We start from the raw sequence: 27,309 nt of genomic DNA on the forward strand, positions 1-27,309 counted from the left end.
CCTGATTGAAGTAAATGCCAGCTGACTGAAGGTGACAGTGCTACGTACTGTACAATGATTGGTCCAATGGCTAGCTAGCAAGCTAACTCGTTAGCCAACTAGCTAGGTAGCTAGCTGTCAAAGTTGACAGGGATGATAATGCAATCTGAAGACATAGCATATGACTGAATATAATAGCCTAGTGTTCACATGCAGTCAGATCTATGACAAGGCTCCACGATCATTACCCAGTTTTCGAAGACTGGAAGCATTGAACATTATGCTGCGTGGTGTTAGTAGCTATCTAGCCACCAATCTGGCTAATCGAACTGGCTAGCAAGCTAGCTACCTTGACAGGAGGCCATTGAACGCCATACCTAGCTCGCTAACAAACAAAATGAACAAGTTATCACGGAAGGGCTAACGTTAAGTAGCTCAAATATTACGTTGAAGAAATAACACCAAGGATGCAACGTCCACCAATAAAAAAAAAAAATGAAACTCACGCACCAAGAGCCACTTCGCATGCTTTACGCAGCTGGCTGTGCTGGCTCCGCTTCACCTCCTTATCCGACAGGATTTTTTCCAGCGCCCTAGACAGAAACATGCTCTTGGTTTTTGTGCTTTCCGTCTGCTTCTGGTGTTGTTGTTGAGCAAGACGTTGTTGCTGTTGCATCTTTTGATATAACTGCTCCTCTCTCAGGCCGGCATCTCTGGCCTGACCCTGCGTAGATGCAGGCGAGAGAAATGCTAACGAAACCAGGCTATCGGTGTGTCTATCCACCGAGTTTGTTAGGGCTGCTACCTCAGCACTGAGTCGCCATGTTGTTTACACGTCACGTCACGTGATTCTAAAGTGATTTTATTTGACGCTTTGGCCCCCTCCACTGGATCGAATGATCCCTTCAGTTCCCCCAACAAAACCTGAAATACGTCATGCTGATAAGGGTTTTATACATATTTCGTACAGATAATATTTTAGCCCCGACGTGACTCGTTAATACAAGTTTAATTGATCAGGATTCTTCTGAAAGCAGCAGTGTAGCCCAAAAATATCTGGGGTTATCTAGTTAGGTAAAAAAATTGTTTTTTGTTTTCTAGAAACATGATGGAAAGAGAAAGGCTGATACCTCTTCCATTGAACAACTGAATGCGTTACCAGCATCTTTGCTACTATGTTTCAACTGTGCCCAAGCCAATGGTCCCAAGTCTGGAACATGACAAGATATGATGGGAGCACTTGAACATGATATGATCCTCAGCATTTTATGTTACTTTTGGGTCTTGAAAGCTTTACATTATTTAAAATGCTGTTTTTTGTAATAATAAAAGAAACAAAACGTATAGTCAATGATTGCTACATATTAGTTTATTTTTCCAGCTCATGGAATCAACAATTATACATGTGCATCTATATTCATACATTTCTTTACTACTTTAAAACATTTTCATTAAATGTGATAAAAATGTACATCATATAGTATTGATAAGAAAATACTGAAAATGTTCAGTACAAATCTATACCTTAGGATTTATCTAGCAAGCAAAAATCCTTGCTCATTATCTTAAAAAAAAAAACGAACCGACACAAACCAAAATAATTCTGAAACACAGGGTCTCTCCAGGAATAAAGGAATTCACAGTATGGGGAGGGGGGGGAAAAAAAACTGTCAAAGTGAGTTATAATCTACACCCCTATAAACTGCTTGTACAGGAAAACAATTGAATCAAACTACTTTTAAATAGGACAAGAAGAAGTACCTACCAGGAATAGATGAGATCATGAACTTCAACCATGAATTAACATAGTGGATCAGTTACACAAATGAAATTTAAACATATGACTTTTCACTGCTATGCTGAAACATGACTACAAAATAAATAGCGGTGGTAACAATCCCAATGCCCTGTGTAGTTAAAAATAAATTAAACAGATTTCTAAAATTCGGCCATTCAAAATGTCACTCGTCATGCTTTGAATGTTACAGAACTGTTTGGAATGAGAGACAAAGCAAATCGCAACTCTTCAACACTGTGTGTACCATAACAGAGAATGGAGTAGTACCTCAGTGTCAATGAGTCAGTATGAGTGGAAGTTCAATTCACATAACCTGCTCTGAGCAGATGTTCGATCACGGATCCAGTGTTTATGATTCTCATTACGTTTTTCTGCCTGTAAGACAGACTGCAGTCCAGCTCAGTAGAGGGGAGTAAGGCAACTGTTCCCAGTACATTTTGTTTCCCATAGCAAAAGCCAAAATCAATGAGAAATGATGCACATCAGTTCCCCATCTGCTCTCAAAGGAGTATGTTAGCTTCTATTACTGTTTACATGTTGAGTACAGCCTTAGTGTTAATTCCCAAATATACTTCACAACAGCTCAATGGCAACTAATAACACAGAGAATAAAACTACAATCTATTTGAATGAAGACGTTCTGCAGTACTCGCCTGATCAGTTTCACGTTAAGCATTTGTAGTTTGGTGCATAGCCACGGGAAGTAGCTTGTGGGCAGGGGTGCTGCAATTGTTTTTCTTCGCTGGGGGGTGTTGCAGTGAAAAACTGTCTAGTGTTTTGGGCAAGTCTGTTGGATCTATGCTACCGGCATTCTAATCACCTTGCTGGTGTTGACCTTCCTGAACAACCACAGGTACAGACATCAGGTGACAGACATGTGACCAGCAACAGGTGAGAATACGCACTTCCTCACCTGATCCAAGTTACACAATGCGTAGCGCTAATCGAACTCCACCTTACTCAAACACAAGGTGCAAACACAGAGACTGGGTCGGTATGTGTGAGAGTGTGTCAAAATAGTAACTTCTTCCTGCCGACTTGGTTCTTCAACAGTTCCATCCCTCCTCTCTTGGGGCATTAGTGTCCTAGCTCTAAGTTATGTAACATCAGTCACAGTCCAGTTATTCATGTGCAATCTATACCAGTATTACATTCTTTGAAATAGGGACAAATACTGTATATGAAGTGAGGGCACTGTTCACACACGAATGATTCAGGCCACATCGAAGTGAAGTTAGAGATGGAAAACTAAGAAAGCCCACCCTATTGGTTACATGTACTTCCGCCCATATAAAACATAGACAGATGAAAAAGAGAGAACATGAGGAACATACTGAGAGTGAAGAGTCATGGTCAGAGAAATCAGAGAATCACATATACAATCACATACTGTCACGCTTTATAGACAAAGTGGGGAAATAGCCCTTGTCATGAGGAAAGAAAAGTTCAATAAAAACTAAAAACAAGAAAGATGTTTCATCCTCACCCACACAACAACATCCTGGATTATTGACCGATGACAGTAATGTAGAGATATGGTCCTTACCCATGGGTCCTTAGAATTCCAATATGGTATGTTGCGGTACACTTATTTTCCACAAAATAAAAATCATACAGTAAATCATTTGATTGAAATAAAACTGGAGAAAAAAAAAACAGCATTAAACCTTAGAGATTTTCGAAAGTCCAGTTGCTTCGCATAATTGCTTATAGTTGGTTTTTAATGATTATCAACATTAAAAGCTTGGGGGTTAAAAAAAAAAGGGATAGTGGTTAACCCTGTTCGGATCCACACAAAAGAGGCCCATATTTGTTTTTTCTCATCAGACTAAATTAATGTATTATTGCAGACCTCTGCTCTTTGTTGGTTACTATGGTAACAGGTAGGATGGAAGCCATTGCTTTAGTTCCCACATGCTGTAATCACCTAGGGGAGGGGTTGTTGTCATTTGCAAAGTGACCAGGCAAAAGCAGATTGTCAAATGTGCTCAAGACACAGTCTCTTCTATCTAACAAGCCAGGGTAGAATAGCTAGGGAGAGGTCAGAGCATACATATGCGCATTCATTTGCCCACTTCTTTCATTAAATCAGTCCTTTCGTACAGTTCACAAAATTGAAAAAAAAAACACAACTGAGAATACCCTCTCATTCCTGCCCTCAAGAGGAAGAATATAGAAAGGGTCTCCCCCTCCCGAAATAGAAACAAGTGCTTTTTGTGGTTTTGAATCAGGAGTTTCCCCTTCCACAAAAACACCATGTGTAATTAATGTGTCTGTCGGTCACAGTGTAGGGAGGGCTGTGGCGATACTATGGCACGCATGCGTAGGTCTTGGTGTTTGTGTTCTTTGTGTATGCATGAAGGTATCTGAATGTATGTGCAAGACTATGTTTTTGCATATAAGAGCAAGAGTAAAACTATTTAAGTATGGATGTGTGTGTGCCGTAATTATTGTGCAAGTATGAAGGGTGTATGTGTCTACAGTGTGATGAGTGTGCCGTCCTCCTCAAGGCTCCTTCCTTCTAGGCCCCTGTCGGGCGTGCTGACCGTGCTCAGTGAACCGGTGCTGGAGGCCAGGGCTCCGTTGGCTGTGGCGCGGAGGTTCAGGTGGGGCTCGTAGCGGGGCAGGGAGGGCATGCTGCAGCTGGCCGAGGCTGCCCGTGGGATGGGCACAGCCTCCCCATCTGCCTCTATCACCAGGTCCTCATCATCCTCATCACTCTCTAGCTCCTCTGGGTGGAAGTTCTGGATGATGTGAGTTGGGGTCGTCGCTATGGCAGCGCCCGGGGTGAAATAGCCGTAGAAACTGGCGCCGCTGTCGGAAGAGCGACCCGAACTCCCGGAAGCCGCCCCACCCCCTCCACCACTGCTCCGTATGATGTTGTTGCGCTGGTTGGCAGGCTTCACCGTCACAATGAGGTTGTGGCTGTTGGCGATCATCATGTCAGTCACCTGGTCCAGAGACTTGCCTTGAACCTCGATGCCGTTGACCTCAAGCACCTCGTCGTTGACGGCCAGCAGGCCAGTGCTCTCAGCCAAGCCCCCAGGCACCATGCGGGAGATGAAGATCCCAGGCACCTTCTCCAGACCCTGGGGTGTGACCCGGACGCTGGAGCCGTCGCGGATGTAGAAACCCAATGGTTTCTCCTGGCCGTGCTTGTAGAGGCGCACCCGGCGGTGGGTCTCAGGGAGGATGTCCACGTCGATGATGGAGGAGACAGGCCTGAAGTCCCTGGGCAGGCTAATGATCACAGGGGGCTTCTTCCGGTTGGCATCAGGCCGCAGCAACACGGCCGCTAGGACAGTCTTCTTAGGACGGGTCAGAGAGTCCGTACCAAACGCAGAGTAGTCTGCTTCCTCTGCAAAAAGAGAGGGGAAAACATAATATGTATTAGAACCAACCACATCAATATCACATCAGTGCAGATGGGATCCAATATCATCCCATAAATGCTTACTGGCAATCATTATCATGGTGGAACTATAATTCATTACTGACATTCTAATGCAGACTTTACTGTAGTTATGCAAAAGCAATTGTGTTGCTCTAAGCCTGAGGCTTCACTTAGCTTAGAGCAACTCCCTCCTTTCACTAGACTTGTTTCAGTGCTTTCCTTTGCCCTCCCTTCCCTGGTATTATTCCTCATGTGGAGTAAATGGAAGCGTAGACTCCGGTCTCTATTTCATGAAAGGGCTTTCTGAATTCCTCACAGGCTTACTCATGGCGACCGTGCTGCTGTGGGACATACCTGAGCATGGCTCAGAGCAGGGACAGGGCTCTATACTAGATCAAAGGTCTGGGAGGACAGAGAGAACCAGGCAATGGCTCTCTAATGGTTAACTACCAGCACACAGATGCTGAACATTATCATAAACATTAACTCCCTCCTGTGTTGTGTGCCCCACTCATTCCCTTTATCGATCGCTCTGTCTTTTCTCTCTCCCGCTGGATAGACACACACACACACAGTAAAAAGTCTGGACACACCTACTCATTCAAGGGTTTTTCTTTATTGTAATTATTTTTATTTTAGAATAATAGTGAAGACATCACAACTATGAAATAACACATATGGAATCATGTAGTAACCAAAAAAAAAGTGTTTAACAAATCAACATATATTTTATAATTGAGATTCTTTAAAAGTAGCCACCCTTTGCCTTGATGACAGCTTTGCTTGAAGGAGTTCCCACATATGCTGACCACTTGTTGGCTGCTTTTCCTTTACGCCGCGGTCCAACTCATCCCAAACCATCTCAATGTAGAAAAAAAGTAGGTGTAGGTGTGTCCAAACATTTGACTGGTACTGTATGTCCTAGAATGAAAGACATGTTTCCGTACCCCATGGTGTTGTAACGTAGTGTACACTGAAGTTTGCTCAGGTGATGTGGATATACTGTATGCACCTCAGCATCATCTATAATTGTCCAGGGATAGTTACGTTGTCACTATAGACTGTGTGGATCTGGGATAGGGTCCAGGCAGGTTGAAGATAAGGATTCCAGAACTCAGATTCTGACAGGTACTCCCTCCTCCCCTCCCCATACCAACAAGAAAAACAAAGGATCAATTGTACAGAGAAGCGGTATCCCATTTCAATTCCCATGAGACATACATTTATTACCAGGACGAATAACTGCAAAACAAATTATAGGTTTACATATTCACAAAAACACACTGGAATGTTGAGTTAAAATATATGAACACACACAATAATCCAGACTCAATGTTTTTGAAGCATCCAGCTAATACGCTACATGACCAAAGGTATGTGGACACCTGCTCGTCGAGCATCTCATTCCAAAATCATCCGTATTATTTTTGGGTCCCCCCTTCGCTGTTACTGTATAAGAGCCTCCACTTTTCTGGGAAGGCTTTCCACTATATGTTGGAACATATCTGCGGGGACTTGCTTCCATTCAGCCACAAGAGCGTTAGTGAGGTCGGGCACTGTTGTTTGGCGATTAGGCCTGGCTCGCAGTCGCCGTTCCAATTCATTCCAACGGTTGAGGTCAGAGCTCTGTGCAAGCCAGTCATGTTCTTCCACACTGTTCTCGACAAACCATTTCTGTATGGACGCCGCTTTGTGCACGGGGGTATTGTCCTGCTGAAACAGGAAAGGGCCATCCCCAAACTGTTGCCACAAAGTTGGAAGCACAGAATGTGCTACGCTGTAGTATTAAGAGTTCCCCTTGACTTGAACTAAGGGGCCTAGCCAGAACCATGAAAAACAGTCCCAGACCATTATTCCTCCTCCACCAAACTTTACAGTTGGCACTATGCATTTGGGCAGGTAGCGTTCTCCTGGCATCCGCCAAACCCAGATTCGTCTGTCAGACAGCCAGACGGTGAAGCGTGATTCATCACTCCAGAGAACGCGTATCCACTGCTCCAGAGTCCAATGGCGGCGAGCTGTACACCACTCCAGCCGACGCTTGGCATTATGCATGGTGATCTTAGGCTTGTGTGCGGCTGCTCGGCCATGGAAATCGATTTCATGAAGCTTCCGACGAACAGTTATTGTGCTTACGTTAATTCCAGAGGCAGTTTAGAACTCGGTAGTGAGTGTTGCAGAGGACAGACGACTTTCACGCCCTACGCGCATTCGGCTGTCCCATTCTGTGAGCTTGTGTAGCCTACCACTTCACGGCTAAGCCGTTGTTGCTCCTAGAAGTTTCCACTTCAACATAATAACACTTACAGTTGACTGGGGCAGCTCTAGCAGGGCCAAAATGTGACAAACTGACTTATTGGCAAGCAGGCATCCTTACGACGGTGCCACGTTGAAAGTTACTTAACTCTTCAGTAAGGCCATTCTACTGCAAATGTTTGTCTATGGAGACTACATGGCTGTGTGCTCGATTTTATACACCTGTCAGCAACGGGTGTGGCTGAAATAGCCAAATCCACTAATTTGAAGGGGTGTCCACATACACTATATATACAAAAGTATGTGTGATATTCACACAGAGGTATGTTTACATCTACACACAGTAGGGCATTTCTAAAGGACAGGCATGCACAGGTCTGGCAGACTGGTCCCTGTCAAGCATACCAGTGAATGTCTACATTTTTCTCCTCTTTCACACAGTCCCCCCAAATATCAAAAGGAAAGTCTAACAATGAGGTTATAGTCAAGGATATAGTGTAGAATAGGAGGCCCGTGAGGGCCACTCATACAGCCTCAAAGACAAGCTGTTCTATAAGTCGCATAAACAGCCACGCACACCAACTGCTGCATAACAGCCCACACAAACCAGAACTTACCCTTGCTTACACACAAACACTGACACCCCCCCATTTGTTTTGTACACTACTGCTACTCGCTGTTCATCATCTATGCAAAGTCACTTTATCCTTACTTTATTTGGTAAATATGTTCTTAACTCTTTCATGAACTGCACTGTTGGTTAAGGGCTTGTAAGTAAGCATTTCACGGTAAGGTATGCACTTGTTGTATTCGGCGTATGTGGCAAATATATGTAGATTTGATTGCTCCATCCCTTGAGTGTTTCTCTCTGACTCTAATGATCCTCTCTCTGACAACTGATGCCAGTGAAAACCAATCCCTTCTCATATCTCATTAAAGCAGCAAGCACAGCTTTCAGTCTCATTAGACTACACACAAACAAACATGCCTTTTACACACACACACACCAAATCGAAGAGTTGACCCCTCCTAAGTTCTCTCTCCAACCCGCCATCGCTGTTTTCCTATGGTCGATAAAGCAAGCGGGTGTAAATAGTCAATACTATGGCGCTAAAGCCACATGGACCCAGACTAATCATCTGTGACGCTCTTGGTGAGAGTCCCTTTGGGGGTCCCCCACTGTCATATGTCCCAGCACATTTCCCTAGGGCAGGGCCGCCGGGGTCACTGTCACATTCAGTGTCTTGAGTCAGTTTATGAGTTATCCTCATTATGTACAATGGTTGGAAGTCAGCAGACTAATAATTAAGTAAACAAAAATAACACCAGCAGTGTAGATACGAGTTCACCTTTATGCTCCTTAAATACAGTACTCAAACTTCAGGAATGCAATGTAGTGAGCATAGTTCCTTCAGGAATAATTCATACCCCTTGACTTATTACAGCCTGAATTCAAAATCGACTCAATTGACTTTTTTTTTCACCCATCTACACACCATATACCATAATGACAAAGTGAAAACATGTTTAGAAATGTTGGCAAATTTACTGAAAATGAAATACAGAAATCTCATTTACATACAATACTAGTCAAAAGTTAGGACACACCTACTCATGAGGGTTTTTCTTTATTTTTACTATTTTATACATTGTAGAATAATAGTGAAGACATCACAACTATGATGTAACACATATGGAATCATGTACTAACCAAAAAGTGTTATTTGATATTTTAAAAAGTAGCCACCTTGCGCTCTAAGCAGGTTTTCATCAAGGATCTCTGTACGTTGCTCTGTTCATCACCATAGGGATGGTGTCAGGTTCTCGTGGCATTCAGGCCAAAGAGTTCAATCTTGGTTTCATCAGACCAGAGAATCTTGTTTCTCATGGTCTGAGAGTCATTGGGTACCTTTTTTGGCAAAATCCAAGCGGGATGTCATGTCCCTTTTACTGAGGAGTGGCTTCCGTCTGGCTACTCTACCATAAAGGCTTGCTTTGTTGGAGTGCTGCAGAGATGGGAGAACCTTCCGGAAGGACAACCATCTCCACAGAGGAACTCTGGAGGTCTGTCAGTGTGACATTTGGGTTCTTTGTCAACTCCCTGACCAAGGCCCTTCTACCCCAATTGTTCAGTTTGGCCGGGCGGCCAGCACTAGGAAGAGTCTTGGTGGTTCCAAACTGCTTCCATTTAAGAATGATGGAGGCCACTGTGTTCTTACAGACATTCAATGCTGCAGAAATGTTTTGGTACCCTTCCCCATATCTGTGCCTCGACACAATCCTGTCTCGGAGCTCTACGGACAATTCCTTCGACCTCATGGCTTGGTTTTTGCTCTGACCTGCACTGTCAACTGTAGGACCTTATATAGACAGGCGTGTGCCTTTCCAAATCATGTCCAATCAATTGAATTAACACATTCACATCTCAAGGATGATCAATATAAACAGGATGCACTGGAGCTCAATTTTGGTGTTTCATAGCAAAGGGTCTGAACATTTAAGTTAATAAGGTGTGTTTATTTGTAATACATTTGCATACATTTCTAAAAACGTGTTTTTGCTACTGTATGTCATTATGGGTTATTGTGTGTAGATAGCTGAGGATTTAAAAAAAAGTAATCCATTTATGAATAAGGCTGTAACGTAACAAAATGCATAAAAAGTCAAGGAGTCAGAATACTTTCTTTAGACACCGAAATAGCTCATATTCAGGACAAACAGTGAATTGCTTTTCCACATTCTTTGCATTATTACTTTAGTACCTTGTTGCAAACAGGATGCATGTTTTGGGATATTTTATATTCTCTATGGGCTTCCTTTTCGCTATGTCAATTGTGGAGTAACTACAATGTTGATCCATCCTCAGTTCTCCTATCACAGCCATTAAATTCTATAAGTGTTTTAAAGTCACCATCGGCCTCATGGTGAAATCCCTGAGCAGTTTCCTTCCTCTTTGGCAACAGAGTTAGAAAGGACAGCTGTATCTTTGTAGTGACTGGGTGTATTGATACACCATCCAAAGTGCAATTAACAACTTCACCATGCACAAAGGGATATTCAATGTATGTTTGTTTTTTTACCCATCTACCAATGGGTGCCCTTCTTTGCGGGGCATTGGAAAACCTCCGGGGTCTTTGTGGTTGAATCTGCGTTTACAATTCACTGCTAGACTGAGAGAACTTTGTATGTGATAACTGTATATGTGTGGGATACAGAGATGAGGTAGTCATTCAAAAATCATGTTAAACACTAGTAATGCACACAAAGTGATTCCATGGAATTGATGTGACTTGTTAAGCACATTTTTTACTCCTGAACCAATTTAGACTTGCCAAAACAAAGGGGTTGAATACTTATTGACTCAAGACATTTCAGCTTTTCATTTTAAATTAATTTGTAAACAATTCAAAAAACATAATTCCACTTTGACCTTATGGGGTTTTGAGTATAGATCAGTGACAAAATCTACATTTAACACATTTTAAATTCAGGCTGTAACAACAAAATGTGGAGAAAGTCAATGTGTGTGAATACTTAATGAAGGCTGTATGTTGGTTGTTTGAAGGTTAAATGAATATTTAACAACATTTCCAGAGAAAACTAAGACCTCTTTTAGCATCCATAGAATGTGAATTTCTTCGTAGCATGAATGGTACAGTACCAGTCAAAAGGCACTGTATATGTGAGTTAATAATTAATCAAACCAATCAGTGGTAAATGGGGAGGAAGTAAATACAAACACTCAGGAGTTAGGTGAGGGTTGGGTACAAAGCTATTTGGTTTTATGTGTTTGTTTTTGTAGGCTGAATGCGAGTCATTTAGTGGAATCAATAGAGTTGTTAAACATCAGACCTGTGTAGGAGACATAGTCGGGGTCAATTAAAATTTCAGTCATAAACTCTGGAAATAAACAGAAATAAAAAATATTTGAATTTAAAAAAAAAATGGCACCCCTTTTCAAAAACTCAAAATGACTGCAACCCCAACCCTGGCATACTGGATAAAATCCAATAGCTAGACCTTTTTCATGGGTCTATACAGCTAAGCTATTCAAAATATGCTATGATTATTATGATTTCCCACACACCGTTTGAATAGAGTCATTGGAGAGAGAATGGCAAAAACAGGCCAAGATTAAAGAGAACAGAGCAGCAGAGGGAGACATGACATTCAAACTCTCTCTTGCACACAAGTGTGTACTATGAATGGAATGCGCTAATGCATCTCCAACCCCCACAGGGTCTGTTTAAAGTAGAGACTCTCCTCTCCGTTAAGGAGTTCCACCTCGAGTCACTACTTACTACATTATACCTAAACAATAGTCACATAAAAACTCACTCGATCGATCTTTGGGGTCAAGGCCCGTCTTAGGATAGAAGTGCCAATCTAGAATCAGTTTAGCCTTTTAGATCATAATAAACAACATTATATGGACAGGTGGGACCTTGTCATAGACCAGCACTCCCACTCTGAGGCGCTTGATAAATACAGTGTTTAATCCTCATAAAAAGGTATCTTCATCAGCTCCTGGCCCTATTCATCATGGATAGTCAGTGAGATATTTTGTCTACATCATACCGAAGTTCTATCAACACACATTGACTGTAGTACTCGCACTGCTAAAACACTCAACCAGTGCTACTCCAACTTCCGGGATGCCTACAAGGCCCTCCCCCGCACTCCCTTCGTCAAATCAGATCACGACAATATTTTGCTCCTCCCTTCCTATAGGCAGAAAATCAAACAGGAAGTACCAATGCTAAGGTCTATTCAACACTGGTCTGACCAATCGGAATCCATGCTTCCAGAATGTTGTGATCTCGCAGACTGGGATATGTTCCGGGTAGCCTCTGACAATAACACGGTGACGAGTTCATCACAAACTGTATAGCGAATGTTGTTCCCACTATGACTATTAAAACCTACCCAAATCAGAAACCGTGGATAGATGTCAGCATTTGCGCAAAACTGAAAGTGCGAACCACCACATTTAACCATGGCAAGGTGACTGGGAATATGGCCGAATACAAACAGTGTAGTTATTCCCTCCGTAAGGCAATTAAACAGGAAAAACGTCAGTACAAAGACAAAGTGACGCAATTCAACGGCTCAAACAAGACGTATGTGGCAGGGTCTACAGACAATCACGGATTACAAAGGGAAAACCAGCCACGTCGCGGACACAAATGTCTTTCTCCGCGGACAAGATAAACACCTTTTTCGCCCGCTTTGAGGATAACACAGTGTCACCAACGCGACCCGCTCCCAAGGACTGTGGTCTCTTGTTCTCAGTGGCCGACGTGAATAAGACATTCAAAACGGGTTAACCCTCGCAAGGCTGCCGGCCCAGACGGCATCCCTAGCCGCGTCCTCAGAGTATGTGCAGACCAGCTGGCTGGTGTGTTTACGGACATATTCAATCTCTCCCTATCCCAGTCTGCTGTCCCCACTTGCTTCAAAATGTCCGCCATTGTTCCTGTACCCAAGAAAGCAAAGGTAACTGAACTAAATGACTACTGCCCCGTAGCAGTCACTTCTTTCATCATGAAGAGCTTTGAGAGGCTAGTTCCGGACCATATCACCTCTACCTTACCAGACACCCTAGACTCACTTCAATTTGCATACCACCCCAATAAATCCACAGACCATGCAATCGCCACGGTACTGTACACTGCCCTATCCCATCTGGACAAGAGGAATACCTATGTAAGAATGCTGTTCATGGACTATAGCTCAGCATTTAACAACATACTACCCTCCAAGCTCAACATTAACCTTGAGGCCCTGGGTCTGAACCCCGCCCTGTGCAACTGGGTCCTGGACTTCCTGACGGGCCACCCCCCGTTGGAGAAGGTAGGAAACAACACCTCCACTTTGCTGATACTCATCACAGGGGCCCCCTCCTGTACTCCCTGACGACACAACAGTTGTAGGCCTGATTACCAACAATGACAAGACAGCCTACAGGGAGGTGGTGAGGGCCCTGGTGGAGTGGTGCCAGGAAAATAACCTCTCCCTCAACAAAACAAAGGACCTGATCGTGGACTTCAGGAAACAGCAGAGGGAAACAGGCCCTATCCACGTCGATGGGACCACAGTGGAGAAGGTGAAAAGCTTCAAGTTCATCCTTCATCCTCAGGAGGCTGAAGAAATTCAGCTTGGCCCCTAAGACCCTCAAACTTTTACAGATGCCCAATTGAGAGCATCCTGTCGGGCTGTTTCACAGCCTGGTACGGCAACTGCACTGCCCGCAACCATAGGGCTCTCCAGAGGGCGGTGCGGTCTACCCAACGCATCACTGGGGACACACTGCCTACAGCACCCGATGTCCTTGATGATCTTTTTGGCCTTCCTGTGACATCACCCACCCGAGCCACTGCCTGTTCACCCCACTACCAGACAGAAGGCAAAGTCAGTACAGGTGCATCAAAGCTGGGACCGAGAGACTGAAAAACAGCTTCCATCTCAAGGCCATCAGACTGTTAAATAGCCATCACTAGCCGGCTACCACCCGGTAACTCAACCCTGCACTTTAGAGGCTGCTGCCCTATGTACATAGACATGGAACACTAGTCACTTTAATCATTTTTACATACCGCTTTACTCACTCAATAGGTATATACTGTATTTTAGTCAATGCTACTCCGACATTACTCGTCCTAATATTTATATATTTCTTAACTCCATTATTTTACTTTAGATTTGTATGTATTGTTAGATATTACTGCACTGTTGGCGCTAAGAACACAAGCATTTCGGTACACCCGCAATCACATCTGCTAAATATGTGTATGTGACCAATAAAATATGACTTGATTTCCAAAAAGGTACTGCTACAATATCTATATCTGGTGACATGATCCCTGGCGGAGCCTCCGGACATCCTGTCTGTTAGTCACAGACAGAGCAGAGGGCCATGGCAGTGTAATGTGACCCCATGCTCAAGGTGACACAATTACCTTCACAGAGCAACAGGACTGTCAATCACCCATGACCGTTAGAGTACTGTGAGTTAATAAAGATGAAAACACAATCATCAGTCATCTAAATACAGATATTGAATTGAGTTTAACTGTACATGTGAACTGAACATTTTCAAAATGACATGACAAGGTGTTGAACTCTATAGGGAACACTGTTTTGCATCTGTTCTGAATGTTCCCCAACAAGAACTGCTCTAGAAACAGCCATATGTTGACAACAGGCCCTGATATCCCCAACATGGTGAGTACCATGGGGTTCCAGTCACAGAGCGATAAAACGTGGAGGGAGTGCGTGAGGGGGTGACTGAGGGAGGGGGTGAGTGCAGGAGAGGATAATGAATGATCATTAAAGAATGGGGGGAAGGGTGAGGGGCGAAAAAAATAATCCTGTAGTGTTTCTATTCTGGGTTCAGTGAACTTGCCTGACTACCCAGACTCCAAACGCTACACCCGCAAACGTTAGTTTCTTCTCCGCAATGAGCCTGGATCCGAATACCTCCCCGACCCTTGACCGAATGCCAACACATTCGGGGGTCATCTGATTGGTCCAGAAACAGATGGGTTGGGCCAGAGCCAGAAAACACGGGGGTAAAGGGTAAAGCGGCAGTTTGAAAATGTGTTATTGGCTTTGATACTCTGATTGGTTACAGACGATCTAATCGCTGATGACTTTGTTTTGTACAACAGCCCTCGTCACCACAGACGACTTCAATGATGGCAGTCTCAGACTAAAGTATGTAGCGAACGACAGAGCAGCAGAAGAATTTGGTGCGAGTCCTCAGGCTAGCAGTTAACATACCTCCCTGCTACAGCCGAGATAAAAAGAGCTGTGTGCTGATAAGAGGAGGGAGAGAAGGAATAAGAGAGAACAGCAGTGGAGAGCATGAGAGAGAGGGGGGAGGATAAGGAGAAAAGCAATGGGAAGAACGAGGGGGAGAGAGCAAGAGGGGTAAAGCCAGGCCTTTCATAAAGGGAAGTGGGGAGCAGAGACTAGTGTGTAGGTGAAACATTTAACGGTAGATGGGAAAAGAGACGGGACAGATGTAGAAGGGATAGACAAAATAAAACGCTGACTAAGCTACATTGCTATCATTATATAATGGTCATACAATAACTAGGGGTTGTGCCAACATGGCCATACTCCTATTCGTAATTAGGGTTGCAAAGGGTCTGAAACTTTTCAGTAGATTTCCGGAATTTTCCATGAAAAGTTCAGCCCGGGAATTTTGCTTAAATTCATCAAAAAATGTTTGCTTGAAACAGTGAACCTTTTTTAATGGGGTACACAAGGCAATTTTAGGTCTTGTGGCATATTTTGGTTACACTATCCCCAATTCAATGGAATTGCAACCCTCTGCATGCACAGTGCATTCTTCCATCACATGTACAGTGCACTTTTCCATCACATGTACAGCTGATTCTCAAGATCTTGCACAGTAATGAGATGCTATTGAGCCCACACAACTACACTGTGAGCCAAGGACTACATGCTTTCTGGTAAGTTTTGATTACAATACTGGGTGGGGTGAATATATTTTATAATGACATACATGATTTTTTGTTAACTAGTAAATACTGCAAAGTGTGTATAAATCATTTCTAACTTAATTTCTGCTGGTTTGTTTTTGCTACCATGTGGGTTTTAGCTTGCTAGAGCCTGCTAACATTGTTAATTCACCTGTTCCCATACATGTTTCATTTTAAAACATTTATCTTACAAAGGAGTTGTTTAATCTACCTGCTTAACTATTAACAGTTGTAGTCGGAAGTTTGCATACACCTTAGCCAAATACATTTAAACTCAGTTTCACAATTCCTGACATTTAATCCTAGTAAAAATTCCCTGTCTTAGGTCAGTTAGGATCACCACTTTATTTTAAGAATGTGAAATGCCAGAATAATAGAGAATGATTTATTTCAGTTTTTATTTCTTTCATCACATTCCCAGTGGGTCAGAAGTTTACATACACTCAATTAGTATTTGGTAGCATTGCCTTTAAATTGTTTAACTTGGGTCAAACATTTTGGGTAGCCTTCCACAAGCTTCCCACAGTAAGTTGGGTGAATTTTGGCCCATTCCTCCTGACAGAGCTGGTGTAACCGAGTCAGGTTTGTAGGCCTCCTTGCTGGATGGTTTGTCCTCGGGGTTTCGCCTGCCACATAAGTTCTGTTATACTCACAAACATCATTTTAACAGTTTTAGAAACTTTAGAGTTTTCTATCCAAATCTACCAATCCTAGCTTCTGGGCCTGAGTAGCAGGCAGTTTACTTTGGGCACGTTTTTCATCTGGATGTCAAAATACTGCCCCCTAGCCCAAAGAAGTTAACAAGAAATTTGTGGTTGAAAAACACATTTTAATGACTCCAACCTAAGTGTATGTAAACTTCAACTGTATCTGTACATGGAATTGTATTTGGTTTTCTTTTACTCCATTTTTTCTAATCTTTACAGGAAAATGTCACGGACACTATCTGATGTGTGGAGACATTTCACTGCAGCTAATTTAGAAGGAAAAGCTGTGTACATTTGCAAATACTGTGCCAAATCACATGTGAAGAATGCAACAAAGACGCAGAATCTGGCCAAGTGCATAAAGTTCCCTCAGCGCTCAGGAACAAGCAACCTCTGACAAAAGTCCCTCTACTTCTATACGAGATGAAAATGATGAATCAGACACCATATCTATAGCAACAGCTCATGGTCCTCTTGGAATCAGAAGGTTTTTTTGACTCAATGGAGGAACATAGAGAAATGCTGATGAATGTCTTGCTCGAGCTGTGTATGCAACTGGTTCACCTCTGATGCTCACAGGCAATGTGTATTGGAGGAGATTTCTGAATGTTCTACGCCCAGCATACACCCCTCCAACCAGACATGCTTTATCTACTGATTTGCTGGATGCAGAGTTCAAGTGAAGGTCAAGAAAATCAGAGAAAGCAGACTGTATTGTAATCATCTCTGATGGGTGGTCGAATGTTTGTGGGCAAGGAATAATTCACTACATCATCTCCACCCCTCAGCCAGTATTCGAGAAGACCACAGACACAAGGGACAACAGACACACCAGTCTCTACATTGCAGATGAACTGAAAGCAGTCATCAATGACCTTGGACCACAGAAGGTATTTGCACTGGTGAGAGACAATGCTGCGAACATGAAGGCTGCTTGGTCTATTGGCTGTGCTGCTCATGTATTGAATCTGCTCCTCAAGGATATCTTGGCACTGAAAATAATGGATACACTCTACAAGAGAGCCAAGGAAATGGTTAGGTATGTGAAGGGTCATCAAGTTATAGCAGCAATCTACCTCACCATGCAAAGTGAGAAGAATAAGAGCACCACATTGAAGCAGCCCAGCAACACCTGTTGGGGTGGTGTTGTCATCATGTTTGACAGTCTCCTGGAGGGGAAGGAGTCTCTCCAAGAAATGGCCATAACAGTCTCCCGATATGGACAGCCCCATCAAGAGGATCCTCCTTGATGATGTATTTTGGGAGAGAGTGGAAACTCCTGAAACCTATAGCAGTAGCCATTGCACGGATTGAGGGAGACAATGCCATCCTATCTGATGTTCAGACTTCTTGCAGATCTAAGAGAAGAAATCCGTACTGCCCTGCCCACTTCACTGTTGCTCCAAGCAGAGGAAACTGCAGTTCTGAAATGCATCAAAAAGCGTGAAGACCCATACATACTGCAGCATACGTTGGACCCAAAGTATGCTGGCAAGAGTATCCTGTCTTGTGCAGAGATCAACAAGGCTTATGGTGTCATCACTACCGTGTCTTGCCACCTTGGCCTGAATGAGGGCAAGGTTCTTAGCAGTCTGGCGATGTACACTTCCAAGCAAGGGCTTTGGGATGGAGATGCAATATGGCAGTCGTACCAACATATCTCATCAGCCACCTGGTGGAAGGGACTTTGTAGATCTGAGGCTCTTTCCCCTGTTGCCTCCATCATCCTCCAAATCCCACCAACATCAGCCACCTCAGAGCGCAACTGGTCCTTGTTTGGGAACACACACACACACACACACACACACACCACCAAAGCATGCAACAGGCTGACCAAAGACAAGGGTTGAAATATTGAGGTTTTTGCGCCTGACAACGAGCCATCCTCAACTAGGTTGGAAAGTGAGTGAAGATGAGGCCCCAGTCTGATGTTCAAGAGGTGGACATTGAGGAGGTCCAGGGAGAAGACATGGAAGCCTGAGAGGAAGACAACCAAAGCTTTAGTTTCTAGACTATCATTTTACAGATATATGTTGAAAACATTTTTGCGATATGCGATGGATCATTGGGGATCATTCAATATTCCCTTTATTTTGTTGTTCAGTGAAATCCCATGTGAAAAGTCAACTAATTTAATTAAAGTTCAATTCGTAACTAAATCGTTTTTTTTTAATTCTATTGGAATGATTTAATCATTTGCAATTGTCTACTTATGATAAGGTAAAAGGTTTATGTTTGTCTCCATTTGACATGGTAAATATATCCAATGCAAAAGAAATCTACATTTTAAATGGTATTAATATTCATTCGCATATATTTTCTGTTAATTCCCACCTCTGAATATTCACCAAATTGTGCAACCCTATTCGTAGTTGTTTTGTAAATTGACAGTTGATAGTCGTGATCGGGAAAAAAACTGAAATGTTTTAATATGTCGAAGTAGATTTTGCCAAAATGTCTACCTCCCTGCAAGTCTATAGACCAAACAAGCTGCAGATTAGGAGCCGCATCTGCATTTCATATTTCTTCCCCTACCCTCGCCCTGCTTGTTAGATATTAAAGACACATTGATTGCATCTTAGTAGCAGGCTAACAGGAGACAGCAGCAGTCAATGATCAGACCGAATAAGAGAAGTGAAAGTGATTGGGTGAACTTATGAAATAAGTGGACAGAGAAATACAGCTTCACTTTCCAATCAGAGAAGCAAGATCAACATACAGCCCGCCCATCTCTTTACACACAGGCAAACTAGCCAGTTGAGTTTAGACCACGTAGCACCTCACTTGACTGACGTGTGAATTTTATTTTATTTAACTTGTCAAGTCAAGAAATTTGCATTCCGATGACGGAATTGAAAAAAATACTTGGATCATAATCTGATCCAGAACATTGCCCATATCCGTTACAATACTTGTTTTGTCCGACTATTCGGCACACCTCTAACAATAACACACCCAGCATATGGGCCAAAAGTTCAAGCAATTTATCACTCATCAACTGTTTACACTAGGAATTTCTTCAGGAGTGGTGGCAGAGTTCTTCCTGGGGCGGCAGAGTTCTTCCTGGGGCATACATCTGCCTCTCGCAGTCTCTCCCTGCCTCTCGCAGTCTCTCCCTGCCTCTCTCGGTTGTCTGACTGACTGCTGCTGGTGATGCTGGACCATGCCTGTGCTGTATTCCAGTTTCCTGCTGCAGCCTGCTACATGCAGTCTCCATGGCGAGAGGGGTGAGGACAGAGGGGAGGGAGGAGGAGGCACATGGGCTAGCCTGGCTCAGAACACCTTTCTCTCTCACTCACAGTGCATCTCTCGGTCTCATCCTCCTTGAGTTCATCAAAGACAGGGAGCTCGGCTGTCACTTTGATCTAGGCTCTGAAGAGGAAATGTTAGTGTATAGTCAGATATACATTGTATAGGGCATTATCTGCCTAACTAGGAGCTGGACAATAGAGACAAATTCCCGTCACATCATGGATAACAATAGGACCGTGTAAATGAGCGTTTATGAATATGAATAAGCCTTAATTATATTGGACATGTTCGGGTGGCACAACAGGCTCCATTGGAGATATTAGCAGCCAAATGAGTGTTACCCTGGTAGGCTGTAGTATGTGGAGAACCAGGGTAAATATCAAGGAATTATGAAATCCAAACGATATGCATATCTCCAACATTCATATCGTGATCAGGATAACACCCAGCCCTACAAACAGATAGCATCCGTTGAGGAAATCTACCTTCTTATCTCTAAATGCTAGTACAGTACTACAATACATAAAAGCACTGCCCTTTGACCAACATGGCAAACAATACCACCTGTACTTTCCCACCAATTGAGTCCCTCATCCCTTGGTCATTTTGTTTCGCTTTCCCTCCCCCTGCCATCTCCCTCTCCACTGTCCCGTACTTGTTCCCTCCCTCCCTAGCGGGGTGGTCCAGCTAACTCCTGTCCCATGGCTCCACTCTTGTGTACGGTATGCTGTCCTGTTCAATCTGCCCAGCAGTGGTGATCAGAGGCTAGCCACATTCCACTCAATGAAGCCCCCCTCCTCTTCCAGCTCCCCATCCCCCATCTAAGGCCTCACTCTGCCTCCATCCACACTGCATTCTTCACTCACTTGTTCACTGCTCTTCCTTTCGCTCTCTCTCCCTCATTACTTTTCTGTCTCCATGCTCTGTTTACTCGGTCACCCTTAAACTCAGTTATCATGCTTCATCGATTGTTTTACTGTGTGGGTAGACTGTATCGTGTACGCAAACACTATGTAGTGTTGTTCTCTTTGAGTCATAGTTAATAATTACTTTGCCAGTCATTGCTCGAACAGCACAGTAATTCCACTCGCCCTCATAAAAACCCTTGTGCTTTTTATAATTGAAACTATGACGATGATGTCATAGTTGAACAAAACACACCCATCTTCCCTGAGTACCTGGGTTCCATCAGTATGGAAACCTGGACAGCCTCATGCTGTGAGGACAGGACAGAAGGTGAAGCGAGGGTGGAGTGTTCTGCTCTGTATGACAGACACAGATAAACAATGAATTCTATTACGACAACCCTGTGTTCCACTTGTCTGACAAACCCATTCCAGTGACAACTGATAGCAAAGCTTACCTACTGTATTTGAGAGTGGTGTCCCCTACAGAGGTCTGCATTTATTAATGATAATGATGGTAACCACAACGAGACCAGGAGGTTCAAACTGTTGTGGTCACTGATGGACACACATTGGGCTCTATATTAACAAACTTAACGGTAGATTTTAGTGCTAGTAATAGCGCTATAGGTCACACTACAATATTTTAGCTATTTTTACAGTGGGAATAATGGGCGCAATAGCTGGCGGTGGTGCGATAGGGGTGTGTTTCGATGAATAAATAAGTTGTAGGTGGGACGAGGGCTTGACCATTCACATGCCTTTAGGCATTGCATTTCTACAGAAAAAATAAATACTAGGCTCCCCTTAAAAATGTATTGTAGGCGGTGTGCGAGGCACTTCGCAGTAAGCAGGATATCAATGGTGGATAGGCTATGGCATTATAGGACTGAGTAATTTGAATATGTTTGTAGGACCTTTGTTAACTGGACAAGACGCGCTCTTTGGAAATTGTGATGGATAAGCTACAAGCGAAATGGAGTATGCAGGTACGGCCTATGAATTGTGAATAATGCAAAAGCCTCAGGAGAAGACCATTAAGAAACCTTTTATGGATAGGCTACTTGGCTAATACATGGCCTGGATAAGGAAGACACCCGACGCATTGCTGTTGAACCAGCTTTCAAGTTGGGGTAACTTACTGAGTGCTTGGTTTTTAATCTAATGAAAAGGAAAATAACTTCAATGTTTCTAAATACCAGGGTCGCCTGCATCATCTCATCTCTCATTCCATGATGTGCATGTAGCATGCATGAAGGGGGTTTTACACACATAAAAAAAAAGAAACTGGTTAAAATAATGTACATAGATAAAAAGGGGATGTCCGCTCACTGTTTTGCTGCTCCCAAACTTGATCTTTTCATAAAGCTTTGGTGATTAAGATTTATTTCAAAGTGGTCTCACGAGCCAAACCTTTTCTTGAGAGTCTTGGGTACATGGCGAATGCATTGCAAGTTGATGTTTGTTGGGATGAGTCTTGTCCTTGATGCAGAACTTAGCGATTTCTACTAGCTGGGCCAGCTGCAAAGTCAAAATTCTCTATATTGTAAAAATGTATGAAAACAAATTGGCTTTTTGGTCTTAATTTTAAGGTTTAAAAAGTTAGGGTTAGCAATGTGGTTAAGGGTAGATTTAAAATCAGATTTTATGACCGTAGCTGTGCAAGCTAGTGACCACTCTGCAGAGCTGCCTCCAGAACAAGATAAATGACGAAAAACACTAACCTGCGAATGCAATGGGCAAGACCAAAAAAAAGAAAACAGCCTTCATTGTGGGGAGGGAACGCAATGCTTGGTTTTTAATCAACAACTAAAAATGGTTTTACAAAAAGAATAATTCTAAAAACAAGGTTCACGGGCACAAAACCCCCCCAAAAAAATCTTGCTCCATGGGTATACGGGCACTGTACATCACAGCTGGTTAGTAGAGGTGTGAAGGTTTAAACATAACTGGGATCGTTAACGTTAAGTTACTGCTTTACTGAAGTTGAGACTTTGCAAGCCGTCTTTCGGATGGGACGTTAAACGGCCGTCCTGAGTCTCTGTGGTCACTAAAGATAACGTGGCACTTATCGTAAGAGTATGGGTGTTAACCCCGGTGTCCTGAATAATTCCCAACCTGGCCTTCATACCATCATCACCACATAATCGTCCCCAGCTTCCAATTGGATCATTCATCCCCCCTCCTCTCCGCGTAACTATTCCCCAGGTCGTAACTATCAATGAGAATGTGTTCTCAGTCAACTTACCTGGTAAAATAAGGATCAAATAAAATATATATATTTTTTTAAATCAAGGAATTGTGACCTGCAGCATTCCATTACGAAATACAGCTTTTGATTGCCGACAGATAGTCCTAGTGCATGGTTCTGACTCCATCTGCCTGGTGGCAGACATGCCTATACTGTGCCCTTCCCCTCTCTCGCTCGCTATGAAACATGCAAGTGTTTGTGTTCTCTGAAGTACGGCAACTAATCAGTCTCCTCCATTCCAAAAAAATACTGAATCTTAGGAATTGATTCCTAGTGGAAGATGTGTTTTCTTTCTACTAAAATGTCTTGGTATGTCACAGTGTTCAACAAACTTTTAAAAATACTTTTTTAGGAGAGAGTGGTCTGTGAACAGGCAGCTCGAGATTACTTGATTGACAGTTCTGGTCGTCTAGTGATGGACGTTAGTACCACTTCAAAAGCTGCATTCCTTTACAGACAAGTAAAATGCCTGTTCAATGGCGCTTCAAAACTATCTCCAGAGAAGGTCTGTTTAACAGAAAACCAATGCTTTTTTTTTGCTGTTTAAATGTTATGCAACCCTGTTCATTTTTCACATCCCTACTGGATAGGCAGCGCTTCCGCTGTCAAAATCCATGCCATAACCAACAGTGGTGCTGCTAAATTTCCCCATTCGCGCTAAATGAAGTTGTCACTTTTGCGCTCGTTTAAGGACACACCTCAAATATTGCCACCCCTCCCACCTCAGCACAAGCGAGCTGATGTTAGACAGGTAAATTGCATAATCTTACGAAAAGGGTGGAAAATACCAGAGCGCTGGTTTCTGCATGCCTGAAATCGGCAACTGACGTACGTTTGACACTTGCGCCGCCCTGGCACCAGCCAAAAAGAGCACATTATCTAAATAGTGTTTAAGTGATGAGAACAGAGGAGTACAGCTCTCTTTGTCTGGCTGACCACCATAAACACTGTTACACTGACCTCAGCAAAAACAGTGTGCCTGTATGACATGGTGAAGATAGGGGAAGGCACACTGCTCTCCTGCTGGTCTCATTCAGTAAAAAGGAAACAAGAGGAGTCTATGTCAGAACATACTGCACTGAGAACAAATAAAGCAGCTTCACAACTGACCACCTTAAATCCAACCAATTTGTCATGCAGGCCGAAGCAACAGTGTCATTCATAAACATAACCCTTTAACTTCACAAGTGACAGAAGAAGAAAAAAAAGTATAAAAACTGTCAATGTTTGTTGTCTGTGTGTGTGGGTATTTACCCCAGCAGGCTTTGCAGCTCCCATCATCCCTAAACAATACCCAGGGCCATTAATACAATGGTGCACAGGCCTCTTCAGGGCTACCATGGCAACAGGTAAACAGGCATGGGACTGGCTGCACTACAGCCATCCAGACATTGTGTAAGATTCAGGGCTGGGATTTGCCAGGGACCTCACGATACAATATTATTACGATACTTAGGTACCGATACGATATGTATTGCGATTCTCACTATTCTATATGTATTGCGATTTGATAATGTGATTTTATGTTCCAACATATTGCTCACCATATGCCTGCTGCAGAGGGACAAGAGAGTTTTGATCAGTCATGGAAATAAAAGTGCTGAAAACATGTTGGCTCACCATATAAAAAGAAGATGGAGAACCAGCTACAGTACGAATGAAAAATACTGTAGTTTTGGTGCAGGTACAGCCAAATATCACAAAAATTACTGCTATATTGTCAAAATACATCGTCAGATATTATATCCCGAAATATACAACTACATTTTTTCCACCATTACGAGTAAGACTGTTTTTTTTTCTTCTATGCTTGTTTATATTACTATCCTCATTATGTACCAGAAATCCCCAAAAGGATAGCAAAACAAGAAGTTCTCCTTCATGGGGACATTTCCCAGGTCTCCCACAAGGACAAAGACTTAGGTTAAGGGTTACACTTAGGTTTAGGAAAAATAGGATTTTGATTGGAAAACATGTGAGTGTAAGAGTGAGTGAGAGAGAATCACTAGGTCATTTCAATCATCAATAGCTTGACATACTGAAATCAATCATTTGGACACACACTCAAATAGGCCTAAAGAAGGCAAGCCAACACTGCCCAAGAATGATTTCATACATTACCAGAGATATATCATGTCCAAAAAGTTCACAACCCCCACATCTGAAGCCCACAAACGGCACGTGGATATACAAAGAACATCTTTCATTCATATTATTTGAATACCCCTGCATATTTAAAATGTGTGTTGCCAACATATTAACTCCACACACATTCCACAGAATCCCCATCAACATGTACAATATTCCACATCCACACAGCTCATCAAAACATCAATACAATGACAACTTTGTTCTTAATCTGGATTTAAAGAAAAAAAAAGTCTGCCACTTGCTTAAAAAGTCAAGTTTACTTCCACAGTGACAAGGTCAGCCATGGCTAGAGTGAAAACATTCTGGCTAAACACATACAGCTCTTTTATAACCCCCATGAGTTCTTCTCAAACAAACTTACAGCCTAGAAAGAATTCCCAGACTGCAGAGGGGGAGTAAAGACAGCAATAGGCAGCTAAAGAGCACAACCTGCTCTTAACATCCTAACACAGACTGAGCCCAGAGAAAGAGACAACGCTGATACAGGCATCGTCATTTGATATTAAGAACCCTACCATCGTCTAGCCTAGCAGTCCAGAAACCATTAGTAAAGGAAGACAATACATAGACCCACATCCTACAACTTCCGATGGCCATGCAGTAGTGTGGAGTATTAAGTGACATTTTTAAAACAACAAATTGACCAACATAGTTAAATTATTTGAATTCCATTTCGTTCAGTTTTTTCCTGTGAGCTCAATGCGAAGTTTCTCTAAAGATTCATCAGACCAATCCCAAACTGTGCGATGTAACCATGCCAACAGGCCAATATTGTACATAGTTTAAGGGCAGAAAATGTGGTAATTAACTACAATGGCCATAATCCATTGCGTGCCTACTTATCCGGTCTGTGCGTTTCTTTTACTCCTGCTATGTTAGGTTAGTGTGGGGCAGAGATGGAAAGGGAGAGAAGAGACAAAAGAACGTGTGCTGGAGAGGGACTGAGAGCAGTTGCTTCGCGAGGCATCTCTACCTGAAAATACATGATCTAAGTGATTCATAGTAGGTATTCAGCAGTCATGCATTATTTACTTTGAATAACTACTAAAATAGTGATTTTTGTCAGACAGCATAGGCAGCAGCTCTATAGAGACGAGATAATGACTCCAGGTCAAATAAAACAAATACAACTAAAATATTTTATTAAAGTAAAATAATAAATAATGGTTAATAAGTGATAAGCTGGGAATTGTATTAATTGTTTTATTCTGTGTTACATCATTCAACCCACGTTAAATGTAAAAACATTAAAATAATAAAACACTAACCGCTCAGCACTACTAGGCAGTCAGAATGAACTGCTTCCGACACTGTTGGGTAAAGGCGGTGGGCAAAGATTTCAAGAGTGTGTGTGTGTGTGAGGGGTGAGTTGCTGCAGCCAAAGACGTTAGTGTCTAGCATGTAATTGAAACACAGGGCCCACACAGCGTGACACAGTGACCCCTGTAATCCCCCCCCTGACAAAGAGGCTTAGCATCTATAGGTCATATGGCACATTGAGACAGCTTAGACTCACCCCCCACTGCCCCAGTCTCTCTGGATTGACCAGATTGCACTGAACACTCAATTATGACAAAAAGGACTAAAGACTGAGTTCAACACCCATACTAAAAACAGCAATTATCACCTCAGTGAAAAACTTACTGAATGGACACACACAACTAGGCCTAATTCATTGTTCAACGACTATCAAAATGTCCAGAATGCTATAGTACCATGGTACTATAGCAAAGGCTAAATTAGGGCTGGGCAGTATACCGTATTTTACTATATAACGGTGTTGATGCACGTACCGGTTTGGGTTTTTACTTTATCTTCTATAACGCATTTCAAATGTTAGGCTTGTTAAACGCTACTTGAGTCGTCTCGCTCTCACCAAGCCTGCCCCATCACTCAAGGAGCGCAGTTGTTGTTGCTCGACCCAAGGGTCCAGGATCTTATCAAATCCAAAGATATGAAAATGTTATATTCATCTGATGTCGGCCATGTTTTTGGATAACGTGATGTTGTTGCTGCTCTCACTGCTCCCTGTGCGCAATGAGTGCTAGTGTGCATGCAATGTTGGTAAGAATAGACCAGATGCACCCCGGATATAGACGGTCCATG

General features: G+C 42.9%; 2 protein-coding genes across 3 annotated transcripts in view; both read right to left on the reverse strand.

The window, feature by feature from the left end:
- LOC106572111 (ADP-ribosylation factor guanine nucleotide-exchange factor 2 (brefeldin A-inhibited)) overlaps positions 1-827 on the reverse strand; it is a 37,951-nt gene extending 37,124 nt beyond the window's left edge. The window contains exon 1 of one of the 2 annotated variants that reach the window (XM_014145962.2): positions 490-827. In XM_014145962.2, coding sequence (XP_014001437.1) covers positions 490-655 — 166 coding nt within the window. In that variant the 5' untranslated portion in view covers positions 656-827. The remainder of the gene's footprint in view (positions 1-489) is intronic. The other variant, XM_014145961.2, reaches the window with a different exon arrangement.
- Positions 828-1,325: 498 nt separating this feature from the next.
- The window catches only part of LOC106572110 (partitioning defective 6 homolog beta), a 39,994-nt gene continuing 14,010 nt past the window's right edge, over positions 1,326-27,309 (reverse strand). Inside the window, exon 3 of the mRNA XM_014145959.2 lies at positions 1,326-5,135. Within this exon, the coding sequence (XP_014001434.1) occupies positions 4,255-5,135 (881 nt within the window). The 3' untranslated portion in view covers positions 1,326-4,254. The remainder of the gene's footprint in view (positions 5,136-27,309) is intronic.

Source organism: Salmo salar, chromosome ssa15 (genome assembly GCF_905237065.1).
Source record: "Salmo salar chromosome ssa15, Ssal_v3.1, whole genome shotgun sequence".
In the NCBI taxonomy this organism is placed as follows: domain Eukaryota; kingdom Metazoa; phylum Chordata; class Actinopteri; order Salmoniformes; family Salmonidae; genus Salmo; species Salmo salar.